At 44.9% G+C, this 14,426-nt stretch overlaps 1 protein-coding gene across 1 annotated transcript in view; it reads right to left on the bottom strand.

Annotated features, from left to right (window-relative positions):
- DRC11 (dynein regulatory complex subunit 11) overlaps nt 1-14,426 on the bottom strand; it is a 153,925-nt gene that overhangs the window by 42,365 nt on the left and 97,134 nt on the right. Inside the window, exons 12-13 of the mRNA XM_078450742.2 lie at nt 9,753-9,811; nt 6,411-6,493 (exon numbers count right to left, since the gene is read on the bottom strand). Coding sequence (XP_078306868.2) covers nt 6,411-6,493; nt 9,753-9,811 — 142 coding nt within the window. The remainder of the gene's footprint in view (nt 1-6,410; nt 6,494-9,752; nt 9,812-14,426) is intronic.

Here is a 14,426-nt window from a genome sequence, read left to right as displayed (position 1 = left end):
ATTGCTATAAACATGACATCAGAGGTGATCTGAAAGTGACCCCAATTTTCCTGCTTAAATCAATCCACATTAATATCCAGATGCACCACATTTTCTAGAACCTCACAGACTTTATTCAGACACATCATATTAAATTGAATTAGTGAGGGGCGCCTGGGTGGCTCAGTCGGTTGAGCGACCGACTTCGGCTCAGGTCATGATCTCACGGTTCGTGAGTTCGAGCCCCGCGTCGGGCTCTGTGCTGACAGCTCGGAGCCCGGAGCCTGCTTTGGAGTCTGTGTCCCCCCCCACCCCCCCTCCACTCGTGCTCTGTCTCTGTCTCTGTCTCACAAATAAATAAACATTAAAAAGAATTTTGAATTGAATTAGTGAGCGTTGGTTCTGATGGAGAGAAGGACACACTAGCCCCGGCTGCCTGCCAGGTGTTGAGACTCAGCTCGAAAGTGTGTCGCTGAGTTTTGCTGTTGCCCAGTGTGGAAGCCATAAACGCTCCCCATCTATTCAGGCAGAACTTGGAAACTTCAGGATTTCCCTGCACAGATAGCAGGTCTTCTGCCAGAGAGGGAGGAAGGAAATGGTGGATGAAAAGGTGTGTTAGGTACAAGGCATGCACGAGGGCAAAAAACCTACACCAGTGGATGGAGAAGACACAGGGAAAGGGTGTCCTTAAAATTCCTATGTTGAAATCCAGATCTCCAACATCTCCGAATGTGACCCCGTTTGGAAATAGGGCCGATGCAGAGAGAACGAGCGAAGGGGAGGTCGTAGGGCGGATCCCAGGCCCATATGGCGGGTGTCCTTTATAAACTGGGGAAATGCGCACGCGGACGCACACTCAGAGAGGGCGCGTGAAGATGGTCGCGGGGACGGGACGGCAGTGTGGCAGCCAGGCGGGAGGGCTGGCAGTCAGGAGCAGGGCTGACGCGGGGCTGGGGAGGGGTGGGCGCGCGGAGGCCCCAGCAGAGCGCCAGCTTCTCGCGTCCTCGGGAGGAGACAGCCCCTATGACATCCTGATTTGGCACTTGTGGCCTCCAGACTGGAGCGGATACGTGTCTGCTGTTGAGCCCCTCGGCTTGTGACAGCTGTTACAGCAGCCGCAGCAAACCAGTGCGGAAGGAGCAAAATAATAGGAGAGAAAATGGGCATAATAGCGGTAAAAGAAAATCATGAGAAACAAGAAAATATTTAGGGTGGATCGGCCTCTAAAATTTCCACTTTACCCCACACAGCATTAAAAAGAGTATGAAAGGGGCGTCTGGGTGGCTCAGTCGGTTAAGTGTCCGACTCTTGGTTTGGGCTCGGGTCGTGATCTCATGGTTTTTGAGTTCGAGCCCCGTATTGGGCTCTGTGCTGACAGTGTGGAGCCTGCTTGGGATCCTTGCTCTCTCTGTGTCCCTCCCCTGTTCTCGAGCACGTGCTCTCTCTCTCCCTCTCAAAATAAGTAAATAAACTAAAAAAAAAAAGAGTAGGAAGAACAAGAACAGAGCAATTTATAGCAAGTACTAGCTTCCTAAATGTGTTCCTCAGGGACAAGGAGTGGAGGCCTGGAACAGACGCTGCTGGCCGGTGTTTGGGGCTCCCCCCAAGCCCCGAGCACAAGGACATCCTGCCACCCCCACCCCGACTCTGTCAGGGCCGCACACGGCACCATCTCCCAACGACAAGGATGGGGACACGGGCTACGACGCGGTTAAAATTCAGCGGTGCTGACTTGTTTATGAACGTTACGTTGGGCGCGGGCCACCCAGCTTCTGGAACGAGGTCAGCAGACAGACTGCTCCAGGTTGACTTTGTGTTGCGACAGGCCGGCCAAGACGGTGCACCTGCTGGGTTATCACCTGCCTGAAGCTTTGGGGGGGGCGGCGTTTCATATGTAAATATTTAAGTCATACCTTCCAAGATGGGACGTGGAGAGCCTGCTGGGCGTTCTCATCTGTAGGGCAGGCTCTGAACTCCAAGGAGAGTTTGAGAAACACTAACTCTGACTCTGGGTCAATGTTTTCCCCAAATGCAGTTATCGAACCAGGACGGGACAGGAAAACTTAACTTAGGGGAACATTAATTTGCATTTGTTCTTCCTGTATTTGGCCCTTAAGCAGTGGCCACCCTTTCGGTGCTCTGTGCTTCTGTGACGTGCACTGGTGGGGGGAGGGCCACAAAGACACCATGAAGTCATCAGCCCTCCGAATGGCAACCCCCGAGCGTGCCAGAGACGGGGCGAGAATGCCACCACCACCAACAGCAGGACACTCTAACTCTGTGCCAAGCATGGCCCCAAATGCCATCACCCAATTCATTAAACACTCACAGTGATTTGATGGGGTTGGAGCTGTTAATGTTCCCACAATTGTGGAAACTGAGGCACAGAAAGATTACAGAAAGGACACGTATCCTTCAGAAGGTGAGGGGTGGGGGAGGAGATGTTTCTGTCTTTCACATTTTTTTTCTCTTAAAGCCACATGTGCTGACTTTTTAAAAATGTTATTTACTTATTTTGAGAGACAGAGTGAGAAAGGGCATGCCTACACGTGGGGCTACGGGGGAGGGCCAGAGAGAGAGGGAGAGAGAGGATCCCAAGCGGATTCCCTTGATCCCACGACTCCAAGATCATGACCTGAGCTGATATTAAGAGTTGGACACTCAACCGACTGAGCCACCCAGGTGCCCCTTCTGTGTTGACTTTATTCATTCTTGCATCATTATAATTTATTTTCTAAAATGATTTTTTTTATTTCTACTATTCCTTGAGTTTTGTCATCTCGTTTCTGAGTTTTTCTAATTCCATGTTATGTATTCTTACATTTCGTCTGTAATTTTCTTTTTTTTTTTTATAAAAAATATAATTTATTGTCAAATTGGTTTCCATACAACACCCAGTGCTCATCCCAAGTTCTTAATGTACATTAGCTTGCTTGAAAGAGTGGGCTCCATTTACGCCTGCTTTACGGGGCATGTCTTTAAACAAAAAAAAAATTATTTTTTAACAAAAATTTTTTTTAACGTTTATTCATTTTTGAGGGACAGAGAGAGACAGAGTGCAAGTAGGGGAGAGATACAGAGAGAGGGAGACACAGAATCCAAAGCAGGCTCCAGGCTCTAGGCTGTCAATACAGAGCCTGATGCGGGGCTCGAACCCACGAACTGTGAGATCATGACTTGAGCTGAAGTCGGACGCTCAACCAATGGAGCCACTCACGAGCCCAGGCATGTCTTTTTGTGATGTTCATTTGTTCCTTATTCTTTCTTTTTGCTAGAAACTTTGCATGGGCTTTCACCTTGGACGTTTCCATTGCTGACATTTATGTGAGTAAACATTTCCATACTTTTAGAGGGAAGTTTGGCTCAGGATAGCTTTTGAAATGTCACAGAGCCCCCTCTGTGACATGGTGTGCTTGTTTTGAGGTTGGCAAACTGGCTCCGGCTGTGGTTGCTGGCTTGGCCCCCTGCACGTCCCCGTGAGTGCCCGTGGCTTATTTTGGCATTCGTCTCTTCTGTGTCCCCGGTCGCTTGTACTTTGGGGTTGGAGGGGAGACCTCGTCACTTAGTTTTGATGTAAATGTCTGTGGGTTTTTGTTTTGTTCTGTGGGTTTTGTTTTGCTGCTATTTTTATGTGGGGATTTGGGACCATCCGCTGCCATCTTTCAAGCTAAAGATCGCAACTGGGAAAAAATAAGGAAAACATGGAAAAAGCCCTTGTGGCATTTGACTGATTTTGTTAGACTGTGTCACCGTCATTTGAGGTCACTCTTAAGTGTCTGACTGCATTCACTTTGGCCTTAGGTGTCATAAGGATGCTGCCCGGAAACTGACAGAGAGATCATTGTAAAGACGGATAGGAAATCATCAAGAAGAGGAGAAATACTTCCCTTAATTTATTCTTGGAGACTCTGCCTTGTGCCACTGTCTAAACTCTGGAAATTCAGTGCTGAACAGAAAGACACAATGTCACAGGAGAAAGCAGACAAGAAGTCAGAGATCTCAACAATAAGTAAAGAGGCAGGGTTATGTTAAAAACATCATTTTTTTGTATTAATGGAATTAACAGAACACAATCAAGGGAATCTAGGAGAAGACCCTTTGGTAATCGAACAAGAAATACACAAAATAAACAAAACCCCAATACACATTTCAGTATATATTCTGGTAAAATTCTTATACTATTAGGAAATACAAATGCCCCCCCAAGCCCTCTTTCTTTTCTTTCCTTCCTTTCCTTCCTTCTCCCTCCCTCCCTCCTGCCCTTTCTTTTTCTTTCTTTCTTTCTTTCTTTCTTTCTTTCTTTCTTTCTTTCTTTCTTTCTTTCTTTTTCTTTCTTTCTTTCTTTCTTTCTCTCTCTCTCTCTCTCTCTCTCTCTTTCTTTCTTTCTTTCTTTTTCTTTCTTTCCTCCTCCTTTCTGCCTGCCTTCCTTCCTTCCTTTCTGTCTCTTTCTTTCTTTCTTTCTTTCTTTCTTTCTTTCTTTCTCTTTCTTTCTTTCTTTCTTTTCTTTTCCTTCCTTCCTTCCTTTCTTCCTTCCTCCTTTCTGTCAGTCTTCCTTCCTTCCTTCCTTCCTTCCTTCCTTCCTTCCTTCCTTCCTCCTTTCTGTCTTTCTTTCTTTTTCTTTCTTTCTTTCTTTCTTTCTTTCTTTCTTTCTTTCTTCTTTCTTTCTTTCTCTTCCTTCCTTCCTTCCTTCCTCCTTTATGCCTTTCTTCTTTCTTTCTTTTTTCTTTCTTCTTTCTTTCTTCTTTCCTTCTTTCTTCTTTCTTCCTTCCTTCCTTCCTTCCTTCCTTCCTTCCTTCCTCCTTTCTGTCTCTTTCTTTCTTTCTTTCTATCTTGAGAAAGAGAGTGCACTGAGGGGTAGAGAGTGGGGTGGGGGGTGGGGCGGGAGGAAGATAGAGAGAGAATCCCAAGCAGGGTCTGCATTGTCAGTGTAGAGCCCAATGCAGGGCTCAAACCCACCAAGTGTGAGATCATGACTGGAGTAAAAATCAAGAGTCGGATGCTTAGCCGACTAAGCCACCCAGGGGCCCCATGTGGCTTTATTTCAAAGGGATCACATTAATCACTTTTTGATCAGAGGGAAATATCAATCTCCTTGTTCCTACGGGCCAAACGTAGGTCAGTGTATAACATCAGAATGAATAAGATGGAAATTGATTATAATACAATAAAAAAGAGAGAATTCACGTTTCTACACGACAGCACAACAATTTCAAAAAGGGGTAGGAAGGAAATTTCTTCCTAGAGGAATGGCACCTTCTAAACATAGAGCAGAAGACAGAAATAGAACATCCCCGTTTTGCAGCTACCCTATCGATAGCTGCAGCTATCGACGTAGGCGAAACTCACCAGTGGTTGATAAAACCTTTAAACCAGTTGGGGACAGAATCTCCAGAGCCTCAAAGACTCCCCCCTACAGGCTGTTCATTAACTACCGGGGGAACATGAAGCTTGGCAGTGGAGAAGTCTGGGGAACAGCACTTTGGCCAGTGATGAAATGTAACGCCCCCAGAGATGGGACACGACGGGCCCTCTTCGTGCAACTCTGAGGACACAATATCACCTATGAAGTCTTCCCACCAAAAACAGTCTCCCCCGAATCAAGTCATGAGGAAACCCATCAAACCACCTCTGTTGAAAAACAGTCTGTAAAACAGCCCAGACTCTGACAGGGTCAGCGGCGTGAAAGACGTCAGGTTGGAAGGTGTTCCAAATTAAAGGGGCAAAGATATGAACGCCGCATCCACAGTCCTTGACCGGATGTTGGATTCAGAAAGACGAAAACTTACGAAGGCATCACATCTCAGTGATGCCAAGTTGTCTGAGTGTGATTATCCTTTCGTGGTTATGTGGGAGAATGTCCTAGTTCATGGCATGTGCGAGAAAGTGAAAATCATACCTGCGTTAGGGTGCTGGCATTTCAAATAGTTTTAAGCTTTAAGTGTGTTTTCAGGTCATCGTGTTGTTTTTTAAAAATTAAGAGAAAACTTAGTTGAAGATGGTGTCAGCAAATGTCCCTCCTCCTTCCTTCCAGTGACCTGTGTGGCGGCCCCTTCTGGAAGGAATTCCTCCCGTAAGAATTGTGCGTTCAAGTTCCAGGTGCTGCCCCCTGGGGCATTTTGTTTCAACACGAAAATACGAACAAGTCTTCATTTCCTCAATATAGCTTATTCCAGACAGAATGCCGCAAGGAACTTTGCGAGTAGGTTCAAAAACCTCCCTCCACCACATGAGGGGGGAGAGCTGGACCTATCAGCTCACAGCACGGAATGAATTCAAATCCATTCCATTAGACAAAAATCTACTCCGAGCCTTGGGCCAGGTTTTGGTTTGGGCAAAAACCACCAAGGAAACCTAATTCCAGCTGTTGGGACCTCAAAACCCGAGGGGCGACACATGCGACCCAGACGTGCGTAATTCTTGGTGTACCTTACCGATGTAATCGGAGAGGTTAACGTTCAGAGCCCGGATCAGCAACCCTTCTTCCACCAGCTCCTTGTACAGAGACTCAATGGTCCTGGTGACAAAGCAGAGGAGCTATTCCATGAGCAGACACATAAAGTCAGCATTTCTGTTAATCATCACATATGCAGAGAACTTTCACCAGACCTATTCCTATGCACATTTGTGTCTATGCAACTAAGCTGGCGTTTGGAAACATTGCTACAATTGAGGGACACATCAGGCTTCGAAAACAATACTTTTGCTCATCCACATGCACGTCGGACGTTTCCCATTAATAAGAATTATATCTGTGGGCATCTGAGACCAGCTACAGCTTCTGCAGTCTGCCCTTTCATGAATCCTTGGGACGGCACAAATATGAATTAGAAATTGCCCTATAATAGCAGTGCAATGGGCCCACGATTATATATTCAGTTAGCATCTGCAAGCCACAGCAGATCATTAATCCTTTGTGCAACTAATGTTTCCTTTTAACCCAATAGCATAAGACTTCAAAAGAAATACCTATAAAGAACAAAGGCTCAGAGGGGAACTAATTCTATTCCGAAAGATGAAATGTCTAACGCAGTGGGGGTCATCACCCCCCACTCCACTTTTTTTAGGAGGATATTATACTTTTCCATAGTGTTTACAGATGTCAACCCACTCCTCTAACAGGGCCTTGGGCATACAGCCAGTGCACTGGTAATTTAGACTAATTGAAGAAAAAAATCAAGACAGTATCCCACTTAGTAAGTGAACGTCCCAGTGAAATTAACTGGGGTTTGGCTTATAGGAATTCAGGTAGGTCAAGCTCAAATATTGAGTACAGTCCTTTGAGATGTCTCATCTAATCCCTTTTCATTTCTAGAAGCTTTATTCTTTAGTTCTACCCTAGTCTTTCTTTAGAATGAGGAATTGTAAATATAACTATATTTAACCAGTTCTTTGTTCTACGATCCAGGTTAGGGTGATAAAGAATTCTCAGTTATATTTAAGCCAAATACCATTCGGATACATGTTAATTCAATGACCCCAATCTTTGACTGACTGCAATTTTGTTCTTTCAAATATATTTACAATAGTGTTTAAATGAAAAGTGTTTAAAATTCTGCTGTGAATTAAGGCTTAAGTTGTAATGGTACTTGGGATAACAGTATCTGACCTGTATCAAGGAGGCACTAACTGTAGTTTTCCAACTAGAATACTTATTTGATATAAACATATAATATATGCATAAAATGTTTAACGTAACATTGAAGATTCTCCAAAACAATCAGAACAAAATATATTAAGAAGCCCAGGACACAAACCCGTATTTCGATCTTTCCAGTGAAACGAATTCTGTTATGGAATAAAAAAACATTTTCAACTTTAAACCTACCTTAAATATGGTAAAAACACTGGTTTTGGGTTTACATTAACTTCATGAGAGAAACAGAAGTTGTCTTCCTGTGTCTTGGCAGAATTAGCCCTAGTCTAGAGACACAGGGTTGTCCAAAATTGAAGTGAAAAATCTTCCAGGAATGAGACGACCAGCTCCTTCTGTGCTTTCGTGTCAGGGCTCCAGGCACGTGCACCAGCTCTGGCCTCCACTTCCTTCTGGATGGTTCTCAGGGCTTCCTTTCTCATGGGTCTTCTCTCAAACAGAGTTTGGGAAGGTATCCCTGCTACCCAGGGGAGGACTAGGAAACACCCCAAACAGGGAGCAACACGTAGTATCCGTTGACTAAACCCACGGGAAGAAAGGTCTTCCTTCAAAATGATTTCTGTTTCTTTTAATGTTTATTTATTTTTGAGGGGGGGGGGTGGGCAGAAAGAGAGGGAGACTGAGGATCCCAAGCAGGCTCCGTGCTGTCAGCCCAGAGCCTGATGTAGGGCTCAAACTCACGAACCTTGAGATCATGACCTGAGCCGAAGTCGAACACTCAACCGACTGAGCCACCCAGGAGCCCCTCAAAATGATTTCTGACATTCAGTTATTAGGTATTTAATTTAATTCAATTTTACTTTTATTTGTTTATTTAACTGAAGTATAATTGACATATATAATATCCTACTAGTTTCATATGCATTTCATAGTGATTGAATATTTACATACAAGATGATCGCCATGATAAGTCTAGGTACCATCCATCACCATACGAAGTTAGTACAATATCATTGACTGTACTCCCTGTGTTGTATGTTACATCCCCGTGGCTTATGTATAACTGGAAGTTTGTACCTCTGGATCCATGTTACCTATTTTACCTGACCCCCAACCCTCCCCCATCCGGTGACCACTAGCTTGCTTCCTGTATCGATAGTCTGTTTCTGTTCTGTTGCGTTTGTTTTGTTTATTTTGTTCCTTAGATTCCACGACATTCCTTGGAAATATCTGAAAACCTAAGTCCTATTTATTTCCAATGTTAAAGCACCGAAGGGCCATTTCAGCTTAAAAACGAGCATTTAAAATGAATCATGAAGGGGCAGTCTGGGTGGCTCAGTGGGTTTCAGCTCAGGTCATGATTCACGGTTTGTGGGATCGAGCCCCCTGTTGGGCTCTGCCCTGATGGTGTGGTTCTGATTCTCTCACCCCCCTCAAAATAAATTAATAAATAAACCTAAAAAGTAAAATGATTCATGAGTATCAACATTTGGCCAGTGGAGCTCAAGGAAATGGAAATATCCCTTGATGAGACAAATCCTCTTCCTTTCCTTCAATGAGCGTTTAGGAAGTGCCTCAGTGGGTGGGGCCCAGGACAGGGCAGGACACAGGAACTCTGCCCTGAAGGGGTCTAAGTATTCCCTCAAAAGTTGGATCAGGATGCTATTTCTTAAACAAATTCTTAAGAACCTCACGATTTTAATTTTTATTTTGTTTTGTTTTGTTTTATTTTATTTTAACATTTATTCCGTTTTGAGAGACAGAGAGAGACAGCATGAGCGGGGAAGGGGCAGAGAGAGGGAGACAGAATCTGAAGCGGGCTCCAAGCTCCAAGGTATCAGCACAGAGCCTGGTGCGGGGCCTGAACTCACGAACTGTGAGATCATGACCTGAGCCGAAGTCGGACGCTCAACCGACTGAGCCACCCAGGCGCTCTAAGAACCCCACGAATCTTAAAAGCTTAAGTCGTATGATCTCAGAAGCGATGGGGCCTGACCTTGGCAGACATCTTTCCAGTGTAGGAGGCCAGGAGCGGTCCCAGCGCCTGGAGGATGAAGGAGGTGTGGGGTACAGGGAGGGGTGCCTTTCCGGGACGGGAGCCGCCGACTTCGGCTGAGACCGGCGCGCTGCTCTGGGGGGGCCCCCTAGCCGTGCAGAACAGCAACACTTGTGCACATCTCACCTGTCAGCTGTCAGATCTGTATCCTTCTTCCCTTTTTTGCCTGTCTTCCCTTTCTTTTTCTGGAAAAAAAAATGAAAAGAGCCAACAATTTAATACAGACAAGCGAGCAAATTATCTCTAGCAGTTAGCAAGGGAAGCTGTTTTGGTAGTGGTGGTGGGGAACGGGACGAGAGTGTCAATTGTGGTGTGCCGAACGTGTGGGTGTAGCATTTTCCTGGACATAGGGTTTGGCCCGGGGACCCCCAGCTTGCTTGTGTGGGCATGTCCCTGGCCGGGTGGACAGTGAGGTCACCACTGTGAAGCTTGCGTGGGGCCTGATTCCCAGCAGGCGCCCAACACTCTGGCTCTCATCTACAGAGGAGGAGAGCGCCGCGTGCCCAGGCCATCACGTTGTGCTCGTCCTTAACGCCCGGTGTCGCGCTCTGTTAGCGTCCGGCCCAAGATCTGGTTCCCAGAGGGCTCTGCGTTCTGATCACTGGGACAGCTGGAGGGAAGGGCTTGGGACGTGATCTTTCAAAACAGCGCCGATCGCTTCACTCCTCTGTCTACAGCATCCATCGGTATCGCCCCATTTGCCCACAGGATGAAGTTCAAGTTCGCCAGCACAGCGGATGACGTTCTCCCAGCCTGGCTCTCTCTTCCTTCCCCTTATCATCTCAGGCCTCCTCGGGCCACCCGTACTCCTTGTCACGCAGACTGAACGTCGGGCACTTACTGTCCCAGCATCTCACTCTTCCACGTCCACGTCCTCATTCACTCGTTCATTATTTTTGTCACATATAACTTATGTGCAGTGAAGCATCACCCACATCCAGGCTGACTAACCTTTGCATTTAAAGTTTGCATATAACCATACAAACCCCGCCTCGTTCAACATCTACAACATCTTCTTATCCTTGACCTGTCTCTCAAGCTGCTGTGGGAAGCCGCTCCTCTGACGTCACTGTGGACTCATGTTGCCTATTCCTCTACAGGTAATCATACAATACAAACTGTCTGTCTAGGGGCGCCCGGGTGGCTCGGTCGGTTAAGCGTCCGACTTCGGCTCAGGTCACGATCTCACGGCTCGTGGGTTCGAGCCCCGTATCGGGCTCTGTGCTGACTGCTCGGAGCCTGGAGCCCGCTTCGCGTTCTGTGTCTCCCTCTCTCTCTCTCTGCCCCTCTCCTGCTCATGTTCTTTTTCTCTCAAAGAGAGAACTGAATGTCATTCAATACTGTGATTGCAAGATTCACTTATGTGGTTACACTTGATGTTTCTCAGGTTTTTTTAAATTAGAATTTTTATTTGGAGAAAACAGTGGATTCACACGCAGTCATAAGAAATACTACAGAGGTCCTGTGTCCTCTTCACCAGGTTTCTCTCAATGGTAACATCTTATAGAACTATCTTACAAGGTCACAACTAAGACGCTGGTATTGACATTGGCACAGTCAAGATACAGAACATTTCTGTCTCCACCAGGGTCCTCAGATGGCCTCTCCCAGACCCACTCACTTTCCTCCCACGAGCACCCCATCCTTAACCCCTAGAAACCACAAGAGTCTCCCTCCATTTCTGTAATCTTGTCCTTTTGAGAATGTTGGATCAGCAAAATCACAGACTGGACTTTTTTTTTTTTTTTTTTTTTTTGGGTATCATTTTGCTTTTCATTCATTATAATTCTCAGGAAATTTGGCCAGGTCATTGTACGTATCGATGATTATTCTTTTTTATTGCTGCTTTCAGTTTTGAGTTATTATGAATCAAGATGCCATAAATGTGTGTGCGTGTGTGTGTGTGTGTGTGTCTTTGTTTCTCTGGGATAAATGCCCATGAGTGCAACTGCTGGGTTGTAGAGTAGTCTGGTTTGCAAAGAAAGTGCAAACTCCCTTTCAGGGTGCCTATACCATTTCACATTCCCACCAATTATGTATTAGTGATCCAGTTTCTTCCCATTCTTTCCAGCAACTGGTGTTGCCATTATTTTTTATTTGAGCCATCCCCATGGGTGGGTGGTGACCTCTCATTGTGATTTAAATTTGCATTTCCCTAATGACTCATGGCACCGAATGTCTTTTCCTATGCTTCTTCCTCCCCATCGGCCAAATGCCTCTCGTCTTTGGCCCATTTTTTCTGATGGTTTTTTTTTTAAATTTTTTTAAAATCTTATTTTCAAGAGAGTGTGAGAGAGAGCGGGAGAGGGGCAGAAGGAGAGAGAGAAAGAATCTTCAGGAGGCTCCACCTTCAGCACGGGACCTGACACGGGCTCGATCCAACGACCTTGGGATCATGACCTGAGCCCAAATCAAGAGTTGGACGCTCCACCAGCTGGGCCACCCAGGTGCCCCTAGGTTGTTTGGTTTTTAACTGTTGAGTTTTAAGAGTTCTCTGTATGCTGTATGCACCAGCTTTTCCTCAGATATGTGGCTTGCAAGTTATTTTCTCCTAGTCTGTACTTTGTCTTCTCACGCTGTTAATAGAAATCTTTCACACAGGAAACGTTCTTCATTTTGACAAAGCCAAAATTTTCCTTTCATGAATTCTGCTTTGGCGTTTATTCTAAGAACTCTGCCTAGCCTTAGATCCCAAAGATGTTCTCTCTTTTAATAAAAGTTTTACAGTTGTACATTTTCCATTTAAGCCCATGATCTAGTCGGAGTTAATTTTTGTACAATGTGTGAGACCTAGGTCCAGGTTCGCTTTTTCTGTCTGTGGACATCTAATTGTTTCAGCACCGCATATTGTAAAAGTTATTATTCCTTGAATTTTTGCACCTTTGTCAAAAATCACTCTGGAGTATTCCTGTGGGCCTATTTTGGGAGTACACATTCTGTTCTGTTGATCTGTGCATCTAACTCCCTACCAGTAATTAAATTTAACTCTATTATCTTTATATTTGTCTTCTAATTATGCAATCTGTTCTTTTTTTCCTTTCCCTTTCCTGTATTCTTTCTAATCAATCATGTATTTTTCATCTTTCCACTTTATTTTCACTATTGCTTGTTATACATTTTAATATCAATTAGAGAATTGCAAAATATATTATTAACTTATTACAGTAGACCGGCATTTTACAGTGCCCTGAACAATGCAATAACCTTACAAGTCTACTTACCCCTGCCTACCTTATTGGTTGTGGCTGTCATATATTTCATTTCCGTGTGGTATAGACACATATGACTTTGTTATGATTCTTGCCTTCAAAAGCAAATATTCTAAAAGTGGCCTTTTATATTTACCAAAATATTTCCATTTTCAACAGCGGATCTTTTCTTCTTACGTGTCTTTGTTTCTATCTGGGAGTCTTTCCCTTTCGCCTGAGAACTATCCTTTAAAGTATTTCACGTTGTGGGTCTGCTGCTGCTAAGATCTCCAAAATTTTGTTTGTCTGGGAACACCTCTATTTCCTTCCACTTTTGAAGGATGTTTTCACTGGGTCTGGAGTTCTAGGTTGGCAGTTAGTTCTTTTGAATCTCTAAAGATGCCATTCATTGCTTTCTGGCTCCATAGTTTCTGTTGGGAAAGTCAGCATCCTTATTCTTGTTTCCATGGAGGAAATATATCTTAAAAAAAAAATCCAGTAAGATTTTGCCTTTTACCTTTGACTTTCAGCATTCTGACTCCTATGTGTCGAGATGTAGTTTTCTTTGCTTCATCCCAGTCAGACCTCAGTGACGTCACTGAACTTGCGGCTTCGTGTCTTTCATCTGGTTGGGAAAATTCATGGACAGTACTTTTTCATATATTGCTTCTTTCCCATTCTCCTTCCTTTTTGGGGGATTCCAGTTATACATGCGGTACCACTTTCGACCATGTCTCAAGTGTCTCTTATTCTCTGTTCTGTTCTTTACATTCTTGTTCTTTCTGTGCTTCAGTTTACATTTCCTACCGACCGGTAAAAGCTCAATCTGTCTTCTGCTATGTCCATGCTGTTGTCAGACCAGTTCCAGGACTTTTTAATCTCCGATACTGCATTTTTCAGGTGTGGAATGTTCATTTGTTTCTTTTAAATTTTTTTTTTAACGTTTATTTATTTTTGAGACAGAGAGAGACAGAGCATGAACAGGGGAGGGGCAGAGAGAGAGGGAGACACAGAATCTGAAACGGGCTCCAGGCTCTGAGCTGTCAGCACAGAGCCCGACGCGGGGCTCGAACTCACGGATCGTGAGATCGTGACCTGAGCCGAAGTCGGCAGCTTAACCGACTGAGCCACCCAGGCACCCCTCATTTGTTTCTTTTAAAAGTAGGTTCTCAATTTATTTTTGTATATGACATTCCTCCCTCCCCCACTTATATATGCTGGCACTCTGGGAAATGCAAGAGAGTCAACCAAGGATTTTACTGTCAAGGAGTTTCTTAGCTTCTCCAGGAACTCCTATGTCCTTAATATTTCTGTGATTACAACAGGAGAGGAACTCAGGAGAGAAAGGGCCCCTGAGAGGCAGGACCTCACCCAGTGGTGTCATCATGGGGATGACAGCACATCCAGAGAGACCCAGTCCTGCAGACCTAGAAACCTGCTGTTGCCGGCACAGATGCCTTGTGTGTGTTGTTCTCTTCTGTACCCCGAATGCCTTGAAATGTTCCTGGCATACAGTGCTCCGTAAATACTTATTGAATGAAACAGTTAATAAAGACAATCTGTTCCTCAAGCCTAATTTTGGATCTGCAAATAACAGGAGAAGGTGGAACAG

Source organism: Panthera onca, chromosome C1, assembly GCF_046562875.1.
Source record: "Panthera onca isolate mPanOnc1 chromosome C1, mPanOnc1 haplotype 2, whole genome shotgun sequence".
Classification (NCBI taxonomy): Eukaryota; Metazoa; Chordata; class Mammalia; order Carnivora; family Felidae; genus Panthera; species Panthera onca.
This window is presented reverse-complemented; position numbering and strand designations above follow the sequence as displayed.